The sequence below is a fragment of the Astatotilapia calliptera genome, chromosome 2 (genome assembly GCF_964374335.1).
Source record: "Astatotilapia calliptera chromosome 2, fAstCal68.1, whole genome shotgun sequence".
Taxonomy (NCBI): Eukaryota; Metazoa; Chordata; class Actinopteri; order Cichliformes; family Cichlidae; genus Astatotilapia; species Astatotilapia calliptera.
The window spans coordinates 1,567,419-1,588,468 of NC_137423.1; the positions used below are offsets into that span (position 1 = coordinate 1,567,419).

The following is a 21,050-nucleotide window of genomic DNA, read 5'->3' on the forward strand; positions in this document are numbered from 1 at the left end:
TTTAAACTCTCAAAGTTCAAACCTTCTTAGAAAAATAAGTCCAGTATTATAGAATGAAACCAAAGATCAAACCCTGTTTTCAGGTCCAGGACACAGGATAGAGCAGCTGTGAGAGAATCCAACATCAAGGAATCATTAATGAATCAATGGTGCTGAAGTAAAGGAAGCAAGAAGAACGAGATGAGTAAAGTTTGACGTAAATGTTTCCTTTTCACTCATCATAATAATTCAGAGTCACACTGCTAGCGATCGAAGATTTATGTAAATGTGACGAGCTGAACGCACTCTGTCCTGTACAGGAGACACGGCACGAGATGGTCTACAGCCAATCGGGACGCAGAACACAATACGCTAAAAAATAAAACATTGCACCAAAAATGAAACAGCGCGGTTACAGCGAGGGAGCACTGGATGTAATCGTAATAATGTTCCTTTGTATTTAGAATTTGCTTCCTGGTCGCAGAGATCCTCCTGAAGAGGAATCCTTCGGCCCGAGGATAAACGGACTTACATTCATTTGAGATCATTTGAATAAACGCAGCTTTATCTCCCTTATTTACTTTGGCAGGTCTGCCTTACCTGATACTGTATTTTAATTAGGCATCAAATGATGCATGGAATGAGCAGAAAGCAGCGTTCACATTCACAACAAGGACACACGAAAACAAACGCAGACGGCGTTTTTACCACTTTTGTCATTTATTGTCGGCATATTAGTGTGTCTGTGTCTGCAGTGTGTGAGAGAGAAACTGGACTGCACCGTGTACATCACTCTTTGCATTTGATGGTGTTTTTGTCGCACTCCTTTACAAATGGACCCTTAAAAGTTTTGGTTACAATGACACAGAATTACCATGGATTCAGTCTAAATTATTACCTCCATTTTACTTATAGATATGCTCTTTATTAATACCTTGAAGTGGAAAAAATAATGAAATGATGTCAAACAATAAGAAGTCGAGTTTTACATCTGCTAAGGCTGTTCTGTCTCTTTTTACGTCTCCGGCTGTGAAAACACCGGCGACCTTGTTCAGGGGCAGCAAACAGATCAAAGCTCTGAATCAGAAACCAGCCGACAAGCAGCACACCTTCAGAACAAGAAGATATAGATAGATTTATATAGAGAGGTTTATATTCAGCGTCAAACTTTTAAAAGAGTACAATAAACACTTCTCACACGTGACAGAAACTACTTGACGCATCAGAACAACGTGGGCCGACTGGGTCTGAGCCCGCCGTGTGGCTGCTGAACCGAAACCAAACGGATAAATAAAAAAATAAATAAAACAAACTGAAAATCTGCCCACAGTCTTTTCTTACAAAGTTTGACCTGACCACACAAAAAGAATAGAAAAATCTAAAACAGTGGTATTGCATCTGAAATGCACAAAGATTCTCCTGTACAACTTGGCGTCTCTCTCTGACGCCTAAAGGGCTGAGTGGTGGTTTTTCTGGGTGGCTCTCAGTTGGGTTTGCCTTCGGTAGTTCATCTGCAGTCTTCATCTGGCTTCATTATCCTCACAGATGTATACATCAGTGCTGTAAACAGGCACACATAGAGTGGAAAAAGATGAAGGGATCAGTGACGGGGGTCGCCATCGTTCGTCCTCTGCGAGCTTCTCAGTCCTGCTGAGACAACGGCCATCTCCAGTAAGGCGATTCCTCCACCTGTGTTCCTCCCCCGCAGCCTCCCCACCGTCTCTGTCAAACCCGGCAGCGCTCCGAGTGTTTTGTTCCTTTGTGTTTCTTTCTTCTTCGTTTTGTTTGCAGTCATGTAAAATTTTCTTCTTTTTGTGTTTTTGCTGAGCGAGGAGGGATGAGGGCAGTGGAGGACAAAATGGGCTGAAAACTTTACACCCTTGGTCGTCACAATGAAATTGTGCAAACTCACGCAGTCTCTGGTACGTCCACGCGGAAGGAGCTAGCAAAGCCTTTTCCTCGCTGCAAGCACAGAAAACACAGAAGCCGGTTAGTTGTGTGTCGGTATCTGTGTGCGTGCAGAGCAGCAGTGACACGGCCTCACTCACACAGTCACCGGCGTGTCAGCTAAATGCTGATAGATAACATGTGTGTGTGTGTGTGTGTGTGTGTGTGTGTGTGTGGGGGGGGGGGGGGGTGTTGTGGGAATGTTGGCACTGGGGGGAAGAGTGAATCCTGCCAGTTTATTTAGGACACCAACAAAAGGAGCGTCTGCACTCTAACCTCTCCTTCATGCTCCCCCCCTGCACACCACACCCAGGCCTGCACCTCCCGGGACAAAAGGGTCTTTGTGTATCACTGGCTGACTTAATGAGATTAGAGAGCTCCTCCCACCCCCCAAACAAACACACAGGACAAAACAACTTCCAACAACTTCCCGTGCGCCTCAGTGTTGAACCAACAGCGAGGACAGAGCAGCTAATCGCTGTGCAGCTTACAGCGGACGCACATCGACTGTCTTTGTTCAAATCATTTCAAGTTGCAGCAGAAAAACTGCTGAAAGGCAACTTTTACCTTCATATTACTGCTTTATTATTTCACACACTGCTGCTGCAACGGTCCATAATCATAACTACATCATTACTATAAATACAAGCACCTGTTCATGTATTTGTCCTCGTGCTGTACTGCCCTCTGACCCCATCCTGTGTGCAAACACTGCACGCGGCCTTTCACAGCGACGACAGCGCTCTAATGTGAGCAGTGGGTTGCTTCACATCGAACAACTTTTGTTGCAGAACGAGGAAAAGCAGACAAACGCAGCCAATGAATAAAATATTAATTACAGGGAGAAGGCCTTTTTCCTGCTGCTCCCACAGCGTGCTGTGGTTTTAAATGATGGCACGAGGAAAGCAGCGGGTCTCTGATAATTCCAGCTAGCTGTGCCGGATGATGAGAGAGGCGCCTCTTCAGGCGCCGCTTGACAAAATTATAATTAAGCATTATCACCAAATTTCACTGATTGAGGACAGATCTGTTTGTGGCCTCTGAATAGCAGTTTAGAAAAATGGGCCTTTTCCTGCTTTATTTTCTCTTTAATTATGTGAAACCGGTTTTTGATCAACCAGCTGACGTCGGCCGAATACGAATGAGACGCTCAGCTCCACGTCTGTCCTTCTTCTTCTCTCTGGTTAAAAACAGTCGTTTGTCAGCTGTTCGTGAGAGGGCCGGTGTCTCGCTTCCCATAACGCTAACGTCTCCACCCACATCAAAGCAACCTTATAGATCATAACTGCTTTTGGCATTTATTGTTTGAAAGGGCCCAAAGACCACAGCGCTGCATGTGTGCGTGCAGATAAGATGGTCACAGACGGAGATAATGGAGATGCTTGAGAAAGAGGGAAGAGTTAGTTAAACACTCTGACAGAGGGCTGAGAGAACAGCGGTCAAATCTAAAATGAATTTCACGCTAGCTTCCACGAGCCAATCCAGGAAGAAAATTCAATTTCCAATCGTTTCTTTTTCTGCTAATTTGATCAGCAGATCAGAGCCGGGCAGGCTCCAAGGCAGCCAGAGCAAAACACAATACTCACTTAAATAAGCCGGGTTATAAGGTGCTCTGGAGCTAGGCAGAAATGCTTCCAACTCTTTCCTCTCTAAGGAGCCGTGGTGGTGGCTGAGGTGCTGGTGGAGGTGTTGGGAACTGAGAGGCGCCTCTTTGCCAAAGGTGGAGAATGATCTATCGGCCGTTTGCTCTGGGCTTTCAAATACCTCTGTGTCGGGGACCGAGTCCATGCCGGGCACATGGAGGTTGCTCCTGTAGTCGGGACCCTGGCGCCCGTCAGAGGGCACGAAGCTCGGCATCCAGCAGCGATCAGAATGGCCCAAAGCCTTACACTCGTCTGTGCAGTTGGAGAACAGATCAGCGCCTGTAGGGGAGGGGGCGGGGAGAAGAAATTGAAGGTTTTACGAGCAAAACGGTGCACGCACAAGCTGTAACCAGATCTGACATGTTCAGAGTTTGCAATTATGAAGCTGCTCTTTGATTCCTTTCTGTTTCCCAGCACTGAGATCAAAGCTGCTGCACAATAGACTGAAAGAAACCTGTGCTGACACACAGCCATCAACAACGTGGCTCCGCTGCTGCTGCTTCAGTACGAACACATTCAGCTTCATAAAGATTTCATCACAAGAAACAAACAGCTTCTCAGCTGAGTTTAGCCGTGACGCTTCGAGAGCGACAGCTGCACGCTGATGTTCAGACATGATGATGCAGTAGAATAGAATAGAATAGAATTCAACTTTATTGTCATTGCACATGCACAGGTACAGGGCAACGAAATGCAGTTTGCATCCATCCAGAAGTGCTTTAGTGATATAGATATATTACAATATATATTAGCAATAATATAGACATGTGAGTATATTACAGAAATGGGTCTATTATGGTATGTTATAATGTACACGGTATGAAGTATGTTGTGAATATTCTATAACTATAAGTATGTACAGGCTGTAGTGAGTACAAGCTATGTACAGGATATGAACAGGATATAAATATGGAAAAACTATACAGAATATGAAATAAATAACTTTACAGAATCTGAGATATACAGCTATACAGAAATGGGAACTATGCAAGTTGTAAACAGTTGTAGGATTAAAAATTATCGTATGTACAGAATGATTATTTACACAGAGCTATACAGTAGTGCAGTTAAGATAAGTGAGGGTGTAGATAGTTTCTACAGAGGCTATATAAAGTGCTGGTGGTTGTGAGTGGTGGTTCAGTCCATGTTATTATTGTGTTTGAGGGTACAGTTGTCCATTGTGGGTGTGTGTATGTTCAGTCCATGAGTTTAACGTGGGTCAGATGTCAGGAGGCAGAGTTCAGGAGTCTGACAGCTGTGGGGAAGAAGCTGTTCCGGTACCTGGTGGTCTTAGTCCGGAGGCTCCTGTAGCGCCTCCCAGAGGGCAGGAGGGTGAAGAGTCCATGTGATGGGTGACTGGGGTCTCTGATGATTTTCCCAGCCCTTTTCAGACACCGCTTCCTGTAGATGTCTTTTATGGCAGGAAGTGGTGCTCCGGCGATGCGCTGGGCAGTTTTCACGACCCTCTGCAACGCCTTCCGGTCCGAGGCAGAGCAGTTCCCGTACCAGACTGTTATACAGTTGGTCAGGATGCTCTCGATGGTGCAACGATAGAAGTTCACCAGGATGTCTGAGGACAGGTGGTTCTTCCTCAGGGTCCTCAAGAAGAAGAGGCGCTGGTGAGCCTTCTTGACCAGCTTGGAGCAGTTGGTCGTCCAGGTGAGATCCTCGGAGATGTGGACTCCCAGTACAGGACGATATTACAGAGTTTACTGCAGCATGCTTGCAATGCTGCGCCAAACCTACTCTGTTTGGTCTGTTTTTCCACAACGATTTTACATTTTTACTCTGACATCAGAAGAACAACCGGCTCGTGTCACTGCATGGGTACACTGAGTGGATGCTTTCAGGGTGATTCAGTTCCAAAAGGTTTTTCAGTGTTTGTAACACTAATCGAGTCAAACAGCAGCAGATGTTTAACCTGAGCTTGCACCTAAAATAAGGAATCGGCAATTTGTCTCAAGCGGCTCAAGCACATCACAAATGACAAAAGACAACAGGACGGTGAACATGTGTAACATATAGTGGACGGTCAGTCACCGTCTTTATCATTATTAGCACATTCTGCCATATTTACTTAACAGGCGTCTACATCCATTCAAAGTGGGTGAGCAGTTTTTAGGAACAACAAAGACCCATCATGTGTTTGCAGTACAAACAGGCAGGATGGCTCAGCGGGTGGTGTTTGCACCTCGTGTCTGCATGTCGATGCATCGTTGTAGCGAATGTTGGGTTAAAGGTGCTGAAACGGGATGAAAGCACTGAAGAGTTTACAGGTACCAGTCGATTTAAGTGCATCCTTTGTAGTTCATCATATATGAAAAGCGCAGCTATGCAGGCCAACTGTAAGCCTTAAGCCAAATTTTGTGTTTGCTGCCCCAAATGTTTTTGCACTTGGGCCCAGATCTTGCGGACGCATGTTTTCGAAGCCTAAATCCTTGCGTGTGTGTGTGTTTGACTCTGTTTGGGGCTAAAATGTCCAGCTCAGGCTATCTGCTGCTAATCCCTCTGAATACAGACTGATTAGGCTAAGACTGCTGTCATCCCAGTAAGCAGAGTGTGTGCATTTTGTTCTGTGTCCTTAACGGTCAGCAAAGGGGGAATTTGCTTTGTTACAAGAGGATTAATTTGGCTTGCTGTCACTAGCAACTTGGAAAAGTGCCCAGTCTCCTAACGAGAGGGTTTCCTATTAAATATTAAGCAACGTGCCATAAATATACCACGGCAGGAGGCTTTAGTACGGCCTCTTACATGGAAGGAAACAACTTATTGTACACTTTGATGGAGCCGCAGCCACGAGGCAAAGCAGTGCTGACACACTATATCAGTGCACCTGCTCGCGCAGACAGCGTTGCACTGTGAGCAGCAAAAACACAGCGTGGAAAGAAGAGCTCTGCTTATATTACAAAATGGACGCTGTGTTAATTCTCAAAATAGGAACAGGAAATGTGGCGTTTGGCCTCGGCGAGGGGGATTCAGCCACAGAGCCACGTCACAACATCTTCTCAAAACTACACGTTCCCCTGTCGAACGAGGCAGTCGTAAACACACACACAGGGCTGTGCTTAAAATGTGAATAAAGGTTGCAGGTGATACTCTTCTCTCTCCACGGCGTCCTCCGCCTGTGCTCTGCAGCTGAAAGAAGCTTCATAAATCACGCTCGCAGAAAATTGTCAGTGTCTGGCCTCCACTTCAACGCAGGATTAAGAAGAACTATGTCAACATGTCTCACACTAAGACACACACAAGCAGGAGCAGCGAGGAGACGGGGGAGGGAGGGCAGCGAGCTCTTGGAGCGAGCTGACCCTCGTTGCTTCCGACACCTCGTCTCATCTTAGCATTCCGAACGCCGCTCGCACAGGGCAAACGCAAAGTCCCGATAATAACCTTCATTTGGTAATTGGTATGCAGAGGTCTGAAAAATGAATTACTGATCAGCGAGCTGTTACCACGGTGATAACGTGAACGGCAGGCCTAAGGAGAAATTCATCTCGGCAGGGGGGGAGACGGGAATGCGGCGGGGGTGGAGGAGGGGTTGAAAATTGGATAAGCGCCTCGACTCGATCTGCTCCGAGTGCGCGACATTGGCCGTATTGATAAAATGGAGCAGGACTGGAAACGTGGACGAGTGGTCCCAGAGGGTCTGAATCCACAGCTGCTCAGCCGTCTCGCCTCTGAGAATTCAAACCTCACAACTGAACCCACATTTGCTCTGTTTTCTTAAACTCATAATATAATATATTAATACTGGTGCTAAGTACTAAGCTCAGTCAACTTTCTCCTTCCAAACATCTTTTACAGGTTCATGTGGTTTCTTCACAGTCATGTCAGGAGTTTACACAGTGAATCACAAGCAGGCTGTCATTCGATACTAGAGGTGGGAATCACCAAACATCCCACGGTACGATATTATCACGATATTTAACTCACGATACGATATTATTGCAATTTTTAAAATATTTTGCGATATTTAAATTCTGCACATAAAGGTAAACTTTATCAATATTCATTTTATCTAATAACAAAGTCTCGCACTCAGTCTTTCTCTCATCTCAGTCAGTTTTATTGTTGACAAACTGAACGGTTTGTATTACAGTCTAGTCCAACTTAACTGAATGCAACCATCTGGTACAATTATAGCTATTCTGAACTATGCAATATGAAAACTATGCAGCCCCTTCAGCAACTGAAGAATTTGGAAGTAAATTAAAACAAAATATAATTTTACATTAAATAAAAAAGTTTTAAACTTAATTAAAATAAAACATGTCTTAAAATAAAATAAGTAAACTGTCGTGTTTATTGCTGCAAAAAAACAAGTTAAACACATTTGGACAGTGTCAGGATTGTTGCTCAGAAAAAGGATCAACATGCTCTGAAGTCAGAGCACAAAAACCTTTTTTGTAACAAAATATCGATTTCTGCCGTCCCTGTATCGATACATTATTAGCAAACAAAATATCACGATACTACACAGTATCGATTTTTTCCCCCCACCCCTATTCGATACATAATTAAACTTTGGAAATTTAAATATTAAATATTTAAATTAACATTTGTAATGTTAAAATTGTATCTATGTTATCAGTTTGTGAAATAAAAAACAACTATTTTATAAATTATTTTAACATGCGTGGACTGTGTCATAACGAGCTGCTAACACACTATAATGATGTTATTATCATTTTATATAAAAGCTTTTATTGCTGGTCAAATACTTCAGATAGTGCTGGGATCTCAGGAACACCTCATCTCCTTGGTGGTGGGTGCTGTGATGGGAGGGGGGCAGCAATAACAACACACGGTAACCAAATGGTTTTAGTGCCAAACAACCGAGCAGGCAGAGAGCACATCCAGCTGTAAGACAATAAACTGCAGACTCAAGTCTTCTCCCTCTGCTCGTCTCTCATCTGCTTTATAGTTTTTTATAATTACACCAAAATAATGTTTATGGATCACTAAAGATTCGCTTTTTCACATTTCCCCAGGAGGAGTTTGCAAAACTAACGCCTGGAAATGTGCACCTCTTGATGTTAGATATGTGTGCAAAATCTCATACATGTACATCATACCCAGCCCGGGCCTATATTGTTTCATTCTTCTAGGTGGCGCTATTGAGCCATTTTGCCCCGCCCATGTCTGAAAACATGAACATATGTACATTTTCACCAGACCCGATGCATGTGCAAAACTTTTGAGTTTTTGAGCATCTTTAGGCCCTCAAAAAAGCCAATACATTTGCCACAATAATAATAATAATAATAATAATAATAATAATAACAACAACAACAACAACAACAATACGGTGGTATTGCATTGGGCCCTAATAAAAAAAATCCAGATGATATTCATGGATGAATTCCAGATGAATGATGAACTCATTAACTCACATATTTAGAAATAAAGTCGTTTATGCAGAGCTACCCAGCAAACATGTGATGTGTTCTTATTTAAAATAAATGCCACTATGACTTCATATGTATTTCACATGTATTGTAATTCAGTGATAGTTTAATACTCGAGCTTCTTCTCGGCTCCACGTTTGGCGGAGGTAAAGACTCTCCAATAACCAACAAAGGCTTGAAGCATTTTAACTTTCGATCCATTTCCACCACTTAAAGCCCCCCCCCCTTTTCTTCTTGTGCTAAATTTTGTACAAAGTTATTCCTCCTCTTGTTTCATTAAAGGATCTTTCACCACCGTCAGACACTGAGGACTGAATGTCTTTGGGCTTTTTTGGCTGCTGGTCAGACAGAATCAGCTATTTCTGTTCAAATGTGACTCATTATTCTTGGCGTGTTAGAAAGGGGATAATTACACAATTAAGAACTCATTCATTTCATCCTAGAATAGTTTAACAGACCAATTCTGATTGTGTGTAAACCGCAGCAGTGATAATAAACATGACAGCAGTCAAGGAAGCTCGTTGAATGTTAAACAGAGTCTGCATTTCTGATTGGACTATATCACAGCCATGGTTACACACACACACACACACTCATAAGTGTATATTCACGTGACTGTAACGCTGCACTCAGATACCTCGAAAATGATATCCGCTCTGATCTGAGCAGCAGTTTTTCCTCCACACTCGATCCAAACGTAACCAGTTTGTCTCCAATGCTACAAAATCCTGTTTGAGTTAAACGGCTCTTTCAGCCGGTTCACGTGTTCATTACAGGTGACGTCTGGTCTCTTTACATCCTTGATGAGGAAAAACGGAGCGGCCTTTGATCAGAGAACAACAGAGCTGAGTGCCTGAAGCAGCAGAAAATGTTGGCATGACAAAGCAGCTAACCACAGGAAGAAGAACACAAATCACCGTGTCAACAAAAAATACAACAACGGCTACGCTTCAAAAAAAAAGAAAAGGATATGAGAATAATGATGAACACTGGGCCTGCCTCCAGCCTCCAGCAGGTGAAGATATAGTATTTTATGAGGTAAATGAAATCAGTCGTGTCCTATAACTCTGACTGCACAGAAAGAAAGGAAGGATGAAAGTAGAGCTGGGCGATAGAACGATAACGATATGTATCGCGATATAACTTTTACTCGATAGAGAAATTAAGCTATCGCGATAGACCTCGCCGCTCTTGTCCTCTTAAAAAAAAAAAAAAAAAAGGTCAGCCGATCCAAATTAAGTAGCGCAGAGCCGAACCAATCACAGCCGCAGCGTCACGTCGCGTGACTTGTTACGTACAGCACAAGTGCCAAGCCGCACGTGTGTTTGTTTGGGAAGCAGCCAGCGGGTAATGGAGCCAGTGCGTAATGGAGGAAATGAGTGTGCCGACTAGAAAAATAGAGCAGGGCGATATGGCCAAAAATATTTATCACGATATACATTTGAAAATTTGCGATAACGATATAACCGACGATATAATTGATGCGAGACAAAATACAACTCCACAACATTACTAGTGCAAAAAGACAACCTTCCATTTATTTTCACATAAACAAGAAGCTGGTTTTTATGTACATTAAAGCTTTATAAAAATTTAACAGTGCAAATGCAAATTCCTTGCTGAAAGTTTAACCAAAAGGCATTTCCAGTAGAAATGGGCTGACATATCCTGAGCATAACCATGTATAATATCCACTGAAGTTAAAAAGAGGTGCTTTGCAACATTAAACTGCAGTGTGCAGTACGTATTTTTCGGACCATAAGGTGCACGGGATTATAAGGCACATTAAGCGAAACAAAGCAGTCAGATAAATCAAACTTTATTAAACTCATTCTTCTTGCTTCCTCCACTTCTGTACCATTGATTCATTAATGTTGAATTCTCTGCAGCGGCTCTATTCCCATGTTGTTGCAGTATATTAATGACTAACCTCGTATTGTGGATGGATTATCTCAGTTGTTCTCCTGACTGAAGTTTGGTCCGTTTACAGCATCCTGCCATGCGATTGCATTTGTCTCTAACCATGAAGAACCTTCACGTTAACTTTTATAAGTGGAAAAGTGTTAGTGTTCGTCCTCCAGCTTCACTGTTTATGTTATGCTAACATAGCTGTGTCGCTAGCGATCACGTAGCACATCATTATATACCAGCTAGCCCAACTTCAGTAACCCTACAAACGTCACTGCTGTTTAGTTTCCTGTCTTCATTTATGTTGGAAGTGATAGCAGAGCTGTACGTTTGAATTTTTTCAGAAATCTCTCCGTCAGAACATGCTATATCATGCTTAGGTAACTAGCGAAACTAGCGAGCTAACTTCCGCTAGCTTCCTGCTAACTTCTAACTCCGTTAAATGTAATAACTTTTGTTTTCATGGATGCCTGGAAGTTAAACTTCATAGTTACACCTGGTAAAGCAGCAATGCTGATCGTTTTATTAAAGATGAAAGAATTTAGACAGTTTTTAACTCTAAGTGATGCTGCAGTGTTGTTTGACCTGAAGTATACGGAGTTTAGGACCCAGATTACTCCCAGATTTAAGAGCATCTTAGTCCGACAAATATGACAATAACAACGGCCGCTTGCATGTTCTGCAAAAAAATGTGCTTTGTTGTGTATCTGACGGACAAACACCAAACCAGTTCCACATCACGGAAGTTGCACCATTTTTACAAACCAATTCTGGTTCATCTGTTTCACTCAACAATCGGCCATGTGCGTATGAAAACAAAGGCACCGCGCATGCGCGTTTTACTCCCATTCTATCGCGATATTTCATTTTCCTATCGTTGCCTAACATTATACCGGTATTACCGTGAACGGTATAATATGGCCCAGCCCTATAGAAAAATCAACCGAGCGTGACCGAAGAGAAAACAGATGATGGTTCCAACGCCGGAGAGATTGTCGAACGGAAGAGCCATAGAAGTTCCGTAGTGTGAAGGTATTTCGGCTATTTCAAGTCTGACAAAAAACAGAGTAGCGTGCACTGTAAATTGTGCCGAAAGCAAGTCTGGAAATACAATAAACTGGTGCATGCGTCACACTGTGCGCCACGTTATTGTTTCGGTGAAATGAATTTCTACAATACTGTTAATTCTACTCTCTGCAGTGTTTAAATGCTTACATATACACACAGTTACTGTCCCTCCACACATACGACTCGGTTCTGCTTCTATGCCCCAGCTTTGTTTACTTTTTCCCACCGAGGCTTCTAGACTTCTGATTGGCCAACATTTCTGCACGGTTAGGAATCTAGCGCCACCTGCTGCTTTGGCATGTTCATAGCAGCGTTTTCCTTCATTTCTGCCTTTATGTGTGGACGGGATTATTTTTTAAAACGAAAACGGAAAATCTCCGTTTTCAAAAATACCCGTGTACGTGTGGACGTAGCCTCAGTCTCTGACTGGAAGCGCTAATTCGTCATTCGGCTTTTGTCAGACTAAAGTAACTGTTAAAACTGTTTGAAAAGCTCAGCTATACAACAAGGAGAGATAGAGAATTTCCTTTTAGTTCTCAGTTTATTTGATATTGACAAAAGTTAGTCAGTTTTGTCTGTTCTTCTGTAAAACAAACTAAGATTTATTTTTAGAATTAATATTTTGTTTCTAAGTGGAATTGACAGTTTAGTCTGTTTCGTTTGTTCTGTTTTGAAACTTAAACGCTTTAGCGGCTGCCTTTTGTGTAGTTTGCAATATTTGCCTTTATTTATCTGAAAAAGTCTCATGTTCCTTAAGTACATCTACCCTGTTGAACTTATTATGGGAAATAAATATTTAAAAACAAGCTGCTGATTATTTCACATTTTACTTGTGAGCAACGGCACATTTAAATCTTACAAATATAGTTCTTTGGCTGATATCGTGATAGATATCGTTATCACCTGAAATGAAAAAAACATATCGTGATATGAAAAAATCTCATATCGCCCAGCTCTAGATGAAAGAGAAAAAGGTGATGCATTCATGAAGTCTGTGAGAGCCAAGAGGAAAGCTAACACGTGGATTTATTAAACACTGATGCAGCCTCACTACTGACAAACTAGATTAGCTCGCAGAATGATGGCGCTCTAAGCCGTGCTATCAATTATCCTAATCAAACAACGACTAAATGCACAGCAAATAATCTGGGTAAAGGCATTAAGCTTTGCAACAAAGTAACTCATGCTATCTGCCGCACCAAGGGTATGCAAAGGGTATGGGACGCTGTTTCACAGCTGGACGTGCTGGACCATCCAGAGTAGGGACTGTATGGGTAGGCTAACATATGATGCTAGCATGGTCTAACAAACAGCAACAGCAGCTTAAGCTAAGCGTGATCTGTTAAATCACAGACATGCTTCATTGTTTCAGCTGATAATCAGCACACATGTGGAGCGTACATGAACATAAATTAGCATGAATTAAGTTCTAAGCAAAGCAAGTTGGAGAAATCGGAACAGAGGCCCCGGGTCACTGTGTGCTGGTCCAGTTTATTTAAATCAACAACAAATTGTGTTAATCTCCACTAACTCACCAACTCTGAGCACGCAGCACGGTTTATATAATCATGCAATCTGAGCTCAGGAAGTCTTTATTTATTCCTGTTTGTCTGTTTTTTGTGAACAGTCGTGAAATGTAAGAACATCTCCTGTCAGTAAAACGCATCAGAGAGTGTGCACATGCTAATAAAGTCAAAGTAGTACACCTCCATGCACATAAAGCAGATTAGAAGGAAAAATAAAGACGGTGCAGCAGGGTATCTGTGTAAAGTCAGGCCGTGCTGGCAGAGACGGGTCCGGCTCTGCGTGCCTCTGTCACTGAGCTCCATGTAAACCAGGCCTACTGGGGTGACACTGGAAGTGGCAGGCAAATTCCATTTGGCACGATGGGGGCGCCTGCTGTGGCTGACCAGACATGATGACAGACCTCATCCACAGTGGGCACCAAATAAAGAGCTAAACCTAGCTTTTATACATCAGCAGGGTCCTCTTGTAAGGCAGGGAAGAATTAAATGAGAAAAACAGCCCGTGCATGGAAGGGAGGAAAAAACAAGCAGGGGGGGCGTGCAGTTAGAGAGTAACAGCATGAATAAGTGCATTAATTAATCTAATGAACGGATGAATTGCACGGTTTGTTTGCTACAGCCACAACCTATTTGGTCGGCTTCCCAGCACTCCAGTGCGAGCCCAGCCTCATTAACAAGCCCATCACACCTCGTCAAGTGGTCTGCAGCACCGAGTGACCGCGCTCACAGGGAGCAGGATCCTCATTAACGCCGCCACATATTTACAAACAGCAGTGGAAGCCTCACTCAAGACATTCAATCACCACACGGCAAACATCACAGTAACAAATATTATGTGTCGGCTTTAGGAGCGAGCACTTGGATGCGGCTCACAGGGAAAGGTTTGATTCTGGTGCAAGAGTTTAAGCGATAATCCCACGCAGGCACAACACAACAGCTAAAAGACCTCAGACGCCGACTCTGGCTGTGGATGATGATGACCTTTAGAAATAAGCATTCATTTTTCCAGCCCTGCACAATGTGCTGCCAGATTTCAACAGTGGAGAGACGAGCAGCTTCTGGACCACAATGCTAATCAGCAGATCCTCCTCAGATCTATAGATGCCCGAGGGGCAGAGAGAAGACAAAGAGTTCATACAAAGCCAGCACTTACCAGACGAATGGCCTCGATTGGTGGCGTCGTGGTCGCTGTCTCCCTGCTCGCTGTCTCCGTGGCCACTGTCTTTGGAGCTGACCAGGTCGGCCTCCTGGAAGGCTGAACTGAAATGAAGAGAACATTAAAATAAAAAAAGACGACCTCGCTTTGTTTTTCTTAATCCATGTCAGCATCACAGTAATGGGAGATATCAGCAAATGAGCTAGAAGCAGACCAGCTGGTAGAAGAGCAGGTAGAAGGGCTTTTTCCATATTTACCTGTTGACACGTCGCGGCCTGTCGACCAAGTAGCTGAGTTCAGCTCGCTGGTGTTTGGTCTGAAAGAGAAGGGGCAGCTTTTAGTGCGTCTCCTTATGTAGAGAGAACAAAGCAGCAGAAAAACAAAAGAACATTACATCCATCGAGCCAGAGACGACACAACCCACACAGCTTTGAGTTGACGTAACTATTACATGTGTCATTCATCTCCACCAGTGGAGACTTCCATCCCACAGGGAGGGGAAGCTCTGCAGACATGTTGCCAAGGTGCAAGGTGAAGTAGCGCACCTATGTAGGCTGCAGCAGCCCAGAGATCCAACAGTTTGAACAGTATATATTTAATCCTGGGTGACTGGGCTTCACGCACACATATACACCCATTATACTCCCACACCCACCAGCAGCCTCTTTGCCAACATACATTGTCTTTATACACCTTTTCTAATTTATCAGCCGTGGAAGCACATCATAAACATGCAGTCGTTGCTGTTTAAGGATCGCAAAAGTCAAGGTTTCTCATTTCCATATCTGCTTTCATTTTCTATCACATTGTGTTACAGTTGATGTATCGGCACACAATAACACCCATCTGAGGAGCTAGCATGCCAGTGAAGTGAAATTTGGGGGATGAAATGGCTCCTGAATGTCTCTGGTTTATATTTCATTCTTATCAGACGTCTAAGGGGACATGAATCAGGTTTAGGCATGCGGAGGAACTCAGATGGAAAGGTTTAAACCGCAGGCAGGAGAGGGGCTCTTACCTCATTTGATAAAATGCTGCCGTTTGATATGATGTCAGGCTGCTGGTCTGTGTACCCTGTCACTATGGCCCCACACGGGTTGTGATCGGTGTCTGTGCTCCTAGAAGGACTACATGGCTTTAGGAACATGAGGTCAGTTTTGGCAGACTCTGGAGTGAGACATACCTGGTAGCAATAGTTCTGGTTTTGGTGGTGGGAGCCAAAGCTCCCAGATTCCTCCACAGGGACTTGAGCTGTGCCAGCCCCGCTGACGTTAACGGCACTTTGCACCAGCATGATATCCGACTTGCTGAGCTTTTTCTTGCGGGCCCTGCCCTGCCGCGAGCAGCAGGAGCTGCAGCCAAAACAACAGTCACTGGTCAGGCAAGTATAGATGTTAAGCTTTTTGTCCTTCTGACAGCGCACAGCCAGCACAATCATAACCAGGAGGAAGATGAAGGAGACGGAGCCCAGGGCGATGATAAGGATGAGAGTGAGGTCCAGGGTGCTGTCCTTTGCCTTGGAGGTCCCGCCTTTCTCCCCACCGCCACGGCCTTCAGCCACACTGTCCACCAGCACCACCAGCACGCTGGCGCTAGAGGACAGAGGCGGCTGGCCGTGGTCTCGCACCTCAATCAACAGGTCGTACTGCTGATGGGGGTCTCGCTTGACCGATACCCGCCTCGCAGTCCTGAGTTCACCTGTTCTCCAGTCCATCCTGAACATGCCATTCTCGTTTCCCCTCTGGATGCTGTAGGACAGACGAGCGTTCTCTCCATCATCCGCATCCATGGCCACGACACGTGTCACCAGATAGCCTGGCTCAGCAGAGCGAGGCAGGGGCTCCTTGGCTGTGCCGTTCTTTCCCAGGGGAGCCAGCACTAGCGGGGCGTTGTCATTCTGGTCCACAATGATGACTTTAACAGTGGCATTGGAGGAGAGCTCTGGGGTCCCTGCGTCTTTGGCCTTGACCATGAACGTGAACTCCTTCAGCTGCTCATAATCGAACGATCTGAGAGCATAGAGATAGCCTGTCTCCTCGTTGATTGACACGTAGGTTTTGACTGACATGCCCTGGATGTCACACTCTAATATGGAGTAGCTGATGACAGCATTCTGCCCAATGTCCGGGTCCAGGGCCGTCACCGCGTGTATGTACGCCCCTGGCACGTTGTTTTCTGTCACGTACACGTCATATACGGGCTGTGTGAACGTGGGCGCGTTGTCGTTTTCGTCTGACACCTGCACTCGAATGGATTTACTGGTGGCCAGTGACGGCGTTCCTTTATCGCGCGCGACCACAGTGACGGAGTAGGAGTCCGCCTGCTCGCGGTTCAGCGGCCCGTCGGTGACTATAGTGAAGTAATTTTTAAAGGAAGATTTCAGTTTAAACGGGACGTCGCCGAGGATCTCCACGTGGACCTGTCCGTTCTCCTCTGCGTCCCGATCCGTGACGCTCAGCAGCGCGATCACGGTCCCGGGAGCCGCATTCTCGCTCACCGACTCCGTGACAGTGCTGAAAGTAATTTCCGGTGCGTTGTCGTTCACGTCGCTGAGTTTGACGAGGACTTTACAGTGCGCGGGCACGGCGTTTGGTCCCAGATCTTTGGCCTGAACAAAGATTTGATAGAGGCTGCTCTCCTCGAAATCCACCTCTCCGCGCACCTCGATGCGCCCGGTGCGTGAATCTATAGAGAACAGGTCTTTGACGCGGCTGGAGATGTGGTTGCTGAATGAATAAACGATTTCTCCATTCAGTCCCTCGTCCAGGTCGGTGGCGTTCAGCTGTATGACGAGCGTGCCCAGCGGCGCGTTCTCCGACAGGCTCACCGTGTACACCGGCTGCTCAAACACGGGCACGTTGTCGTTAGAGTCCAACACTTTGACGACCAGCAGCGCGGTGCCAGTCCGCGGAGGCTGACCGCCGTCCACGGCGGTTAGCACGTACCTGTGCGCCGTCTGCTGCTCCCGGTCCAGCGGCTTCTCCAACACAAGCTCCGCGAACTTGTTCCCGTCCGTCTGGGTCTGCACGTCCAGGTAAAAGAAGTTGTTCGTGGTGATATCGTACGTGCGTAAAGCGTTGGAGCCAACGTCCGGGTCGAACGCGCTCTCCAAGGGGAAGCGGGTGCCCGGAGTGGCGCTCTCTGAGATCTCCACCGTGATATCGGTCTCCGGGAAACTGGGTGGGTTGTCGTTAATGTCCACCACTTCGATTTCAACCCGGAATAGTTCTAATGGGTTCTCCAAGAACACCTCCATGTTTAGCTGACAGCTCGCACTCTGCTTGCAAATCTGCTCCCGGTCGATTTTCTCGTTAACGAACAGGACCCCGTTCTCCAGGTTCACCTCCAGATAGGGTGTCCGAGAGTTGGGCACCACTTGGAAGCGCCGGGAGGCTAGCTTGGTGAGGTCCAGACCCAGGTCCTCGGCAATATTTCCCACCAGCGTGCCATGGTCCGCCTCCTCCGGGACAGAGTAGCGTATCTGACAGAGCACTCCATCCGCGATGCACAGGACAAGCAAAAGCACAATCATCGCCGTGAAAACAAGTGCACTTGGGTAAAAATATCATATATGTTAGTGAAAAAATGTCAGTTTACATCACCCATTACAGTAAATGCGTAAAGTCTCCAAAATGCGTAAAGTCTCTGTAAATGTACAAGAGGTCCGGAAAACTCTGTGGGATTAAAAAAAGGCGCATTTCATTTCTGACAGGAATCCAAAGGACTCGATGATATTTTTCACTTTTAAAAACTGGCTGTTACTTTCGCACATGCGTCCAGGTGAAGCCTCAGCGCACATTCCAGTAAAGCGCAGAATCTCAGACAGCTGAAAGTTGGAAACATAAATTATAATCCACAGGAAAAACATACGACTCTGTCTTCAGTGATGAAATCTACTGCAGACTCTGGCTGTCTCTTTCCTCTCGGCGTCCTGTTCCTCACTGCAGCCGCCTCCACTCCACTCTCCACTGATGCTCTTCACTCAACTGTTTGCTTTTTTCCCTGAGTCGCGCCTCGCCTCTCAGCCCCCGCAGCTGTAAATCACGCGGAAAGCTCTCTCCTGATTGGCTGTTGGGGTTGCTCGTCCGCTCGGCCTTCGTCTCCCTCACTGCTTCTCTGTATCTCTCTACCTCCCTCTGAGCGCAGACTGACTTCTCTTAAGGATACCTGCCTGCAGGCAAAGAGAAAAGGGGACAGGAGCGAGAAGGAATTTATTTCTCAAGTGCGTAATGCCCTTCCCAACTCGTCCGTTATAAAGTGCACCACTAATGAACCAGGGTGTGATTAGAGTGGAGCACTTGTTGACTTGGTGGCAGAGCCTGTGTGAGCCCGAGGACACGCTGGGCGAGCCAGGTTAATGCATGCAAATGTTGTGATATGCATGTATTCAGCATTCACGTGCTGCTCCCAGGGCTGTGCGATATAATTACAGCCAACGGTAGAAGCGTTACATCTCTGTTCCAACCACACAGCAGTGGAACAGAGAGGCAGGGGGAGTAGCACATCCGCGGAGCGCATACGACCCCTGCCGGAGTAAATGCAAACCAGGGTCTGAATCACGGCCAGCACTTCAGTGTAATACAAATAGTTATTGTCACATGCATACTCAGATTTTATGCGTGGACCAATGAACGTGGCGAGAGTAAAAGGTAAAAGTAGAAGATGGTATGATTATCTTTTACTGTGAGAGTAGAAAACGCGCAGACGCGCTGTCATTCAAGCATAAGTGCGTGAGCAGGCTAATCGATCCGCTAAACAACTTCTGTATGTGTCAAAGGCCTGGGCGGCGAGGTTTCGGGGGTCCGTGCCGGCTCAGTGAAGTCTCTGTGCCGTGTGGGCTGAACTCTAGTGATACACTTAATTCATACGCTTTAGTAAAAACACGCATATCACTGACAGGTTATTGCAGTACGAGCTCCACTTAATCATTCAGTTCACAGCAGTTTGGTGCGTTTGCAGAAATCGCAGATGGGCCCCTGAAACTAAAAAGAGGTCACGCATCAGCTTTTGACCTTCTTGAAAAGTGCAAAACAAAGAGAAATGTGTTGAGGACACTGTGAGCTTACAATGAGGAGGTCATTGATCCACTTTGCTCCTGATTTGTGTCTGCAGTCTAACAGAGATATTTGTGCTTTTCCTTTTTTAGCGCAGTAACAAAATGACGTGATTTTGGTCCTCAGGTACTGGTGACACGAACGCTGGAGTCAGCTGCAGCTCGGTCTGTATGTTGTGGTCACTCGGGGTTTCTGTGTCCACCATGGACGTTAGGGAAGATCACATGTCATGTTCACAGAATAAACAAACAAACAAAAGGACGGCTAATAAGAAGAGCAGGATGCAGTAGATATCTCAGCATGTTTCATCTACAGGACACCTGTCAGTACTTTACTCTGGTTACTCAGTAACACAGAGTCAGACTGCTTTGACGACTGAATGCAACACATTTTAGAAAATCTACGTTCTATTAACAGAAATCCAGAAAGGTTGAACTTTGGTATTTGCATTGTTATTTCAAGCAGGGAATTTTAGTCAGTTTAAAGGAGGAAGCATAACAAGCTCAAAATCAAGGATCTGTACCAGAAGTGACTATTTCCTGATTTTTAATATAGATTATAGAGTAAATTTAGTTTTATGTGTATAATGAAATGTTACTTTGTGATTTGTATTTTCCCCTTTTGTTGTTTTATAGATTTAGTTTGACGTCAGCTGTTGGAGAATGAATTGCATGAAGGAACCGAGACATTAATGTGCAAAAGTCTCAATTCTTCATATTTTGCAGGGAAAGTAGCAAATAGCCGCAGCACTTTATCAAAGCGTGTAAATATATATGGAAATGCAGTATGTTCTTCTTCTTTTGGCTGCTCCCTCTAGAGGTCACCACAGTGGATGGTCTGCTTCCATCCTCAGCATCCTCCTCCCTCACACCAATCCTCTGCTTGCCCTCCTTCACTGCATCCTACCAACCTTTATACTCGACGTTTGTCTCTAAGGGTTTGACCTGAGCGTCTCTCTGATATACTCCTTCCTGTCCAAGGACAGACATTGACCACAGACCATCAGAAAGCCTGCAAAACTAGTGAGCAAGAAAACTTTAGACAATGAAAAAAGACTGGAGGCTTTTTTCACAAAAACAAAAATACATACAACACAGTTGAATTATGACCTCATCACTTTGACCTTTGACCTTAGCTTAAACAGCCGCTCTGTGCCTACAGCTGAGTGGGGAGAGGAGCTGCTCTGAGACCTAGTGCTCCCCCTAGTGAACCACTACACAACACACACTGCTGCTTCCAACACACAGCCCTCTCCCCTCTCTGCACAAACTCGAAAATCTCCACAAACTCACACGAGTGACAGACAGTGAGGGAAACAGACGCACAAGTGCATGATTCACATTGTCTGCAGACTGTTAGAGCAG

At 45.1% G+C, this 21,050-nt stretch overlaps 1 protein-coding gene across 3 annotated transcripts; it reads right to left on the reverse strand.

Annotated features, from left to right (window-relative positions):
* Positions 1 to 680: 680 nt before the first annotated feature.
* pcdh10b (protocadherin 10b) lies at positions 681 to 18,631 on the reverse strand. 3 transcript variants are annotated; one of them, XM_026181892.2, is made up of 5 exons: positions 15,816 to 18,631; positions 14,890 to 14,948; positions 14,630 to 14,736; positions 3,513 to 3,848; positions 681 to 1,941 (listed from the first exon to the last, which is right to left on the reverse strand). In XM_026181892.2, the coding sequence occupies exons 1-5, from the start codon at positions 18,162 to 18,164 to the stop codon at positions 1,922 to 1,924; spliced, it is 2,871 nt and encodes a 956-aa protein (XP_026037677.1). In that variant the 5' UTR covers positions 18,165 to 18,631; the 3' UTR covers positions 681 to 1,921. The 3 variants fall into 3 exon arrangements, with proteins under 3 accessions (XP_026037677.1, XP_026037658.1, XP_026037669.1); XM_026181873.2 differs by having other exon boundaries at positions 15,651 to 18,630; XM_026181884.2 differs by having other exon boundaries at positions 3,691 to 3,848; positions 15,651 to 18,629.
* Positions 18,632 to 21,050: the final 2,419 nt, after the last annotated feature.

Coding starts and splice junctions, on each gene's coding strand:
- pcdh10b (XM_026181873.2), bottom strand. CDS start 18,164: ATGATTGTGCTTTTGCTTGTCCTGTGCATCGCGGATGGAGTGCTCTGT. Junction 14,949..15,650: donor GCAGCATTTTATCAAATGAG/GTAAGAGCCCCT, acceptor CTTCTCTTTCAG/ACCAAACACCAGCGAGCTGA. Junction 3,849..14,629: donor CAATCGAGGCCATTCGTCTG/GTAAGTGCTGGC, acceptor CCTCCCCTACAG/GCGCTGATCTGTTCTCCAAC.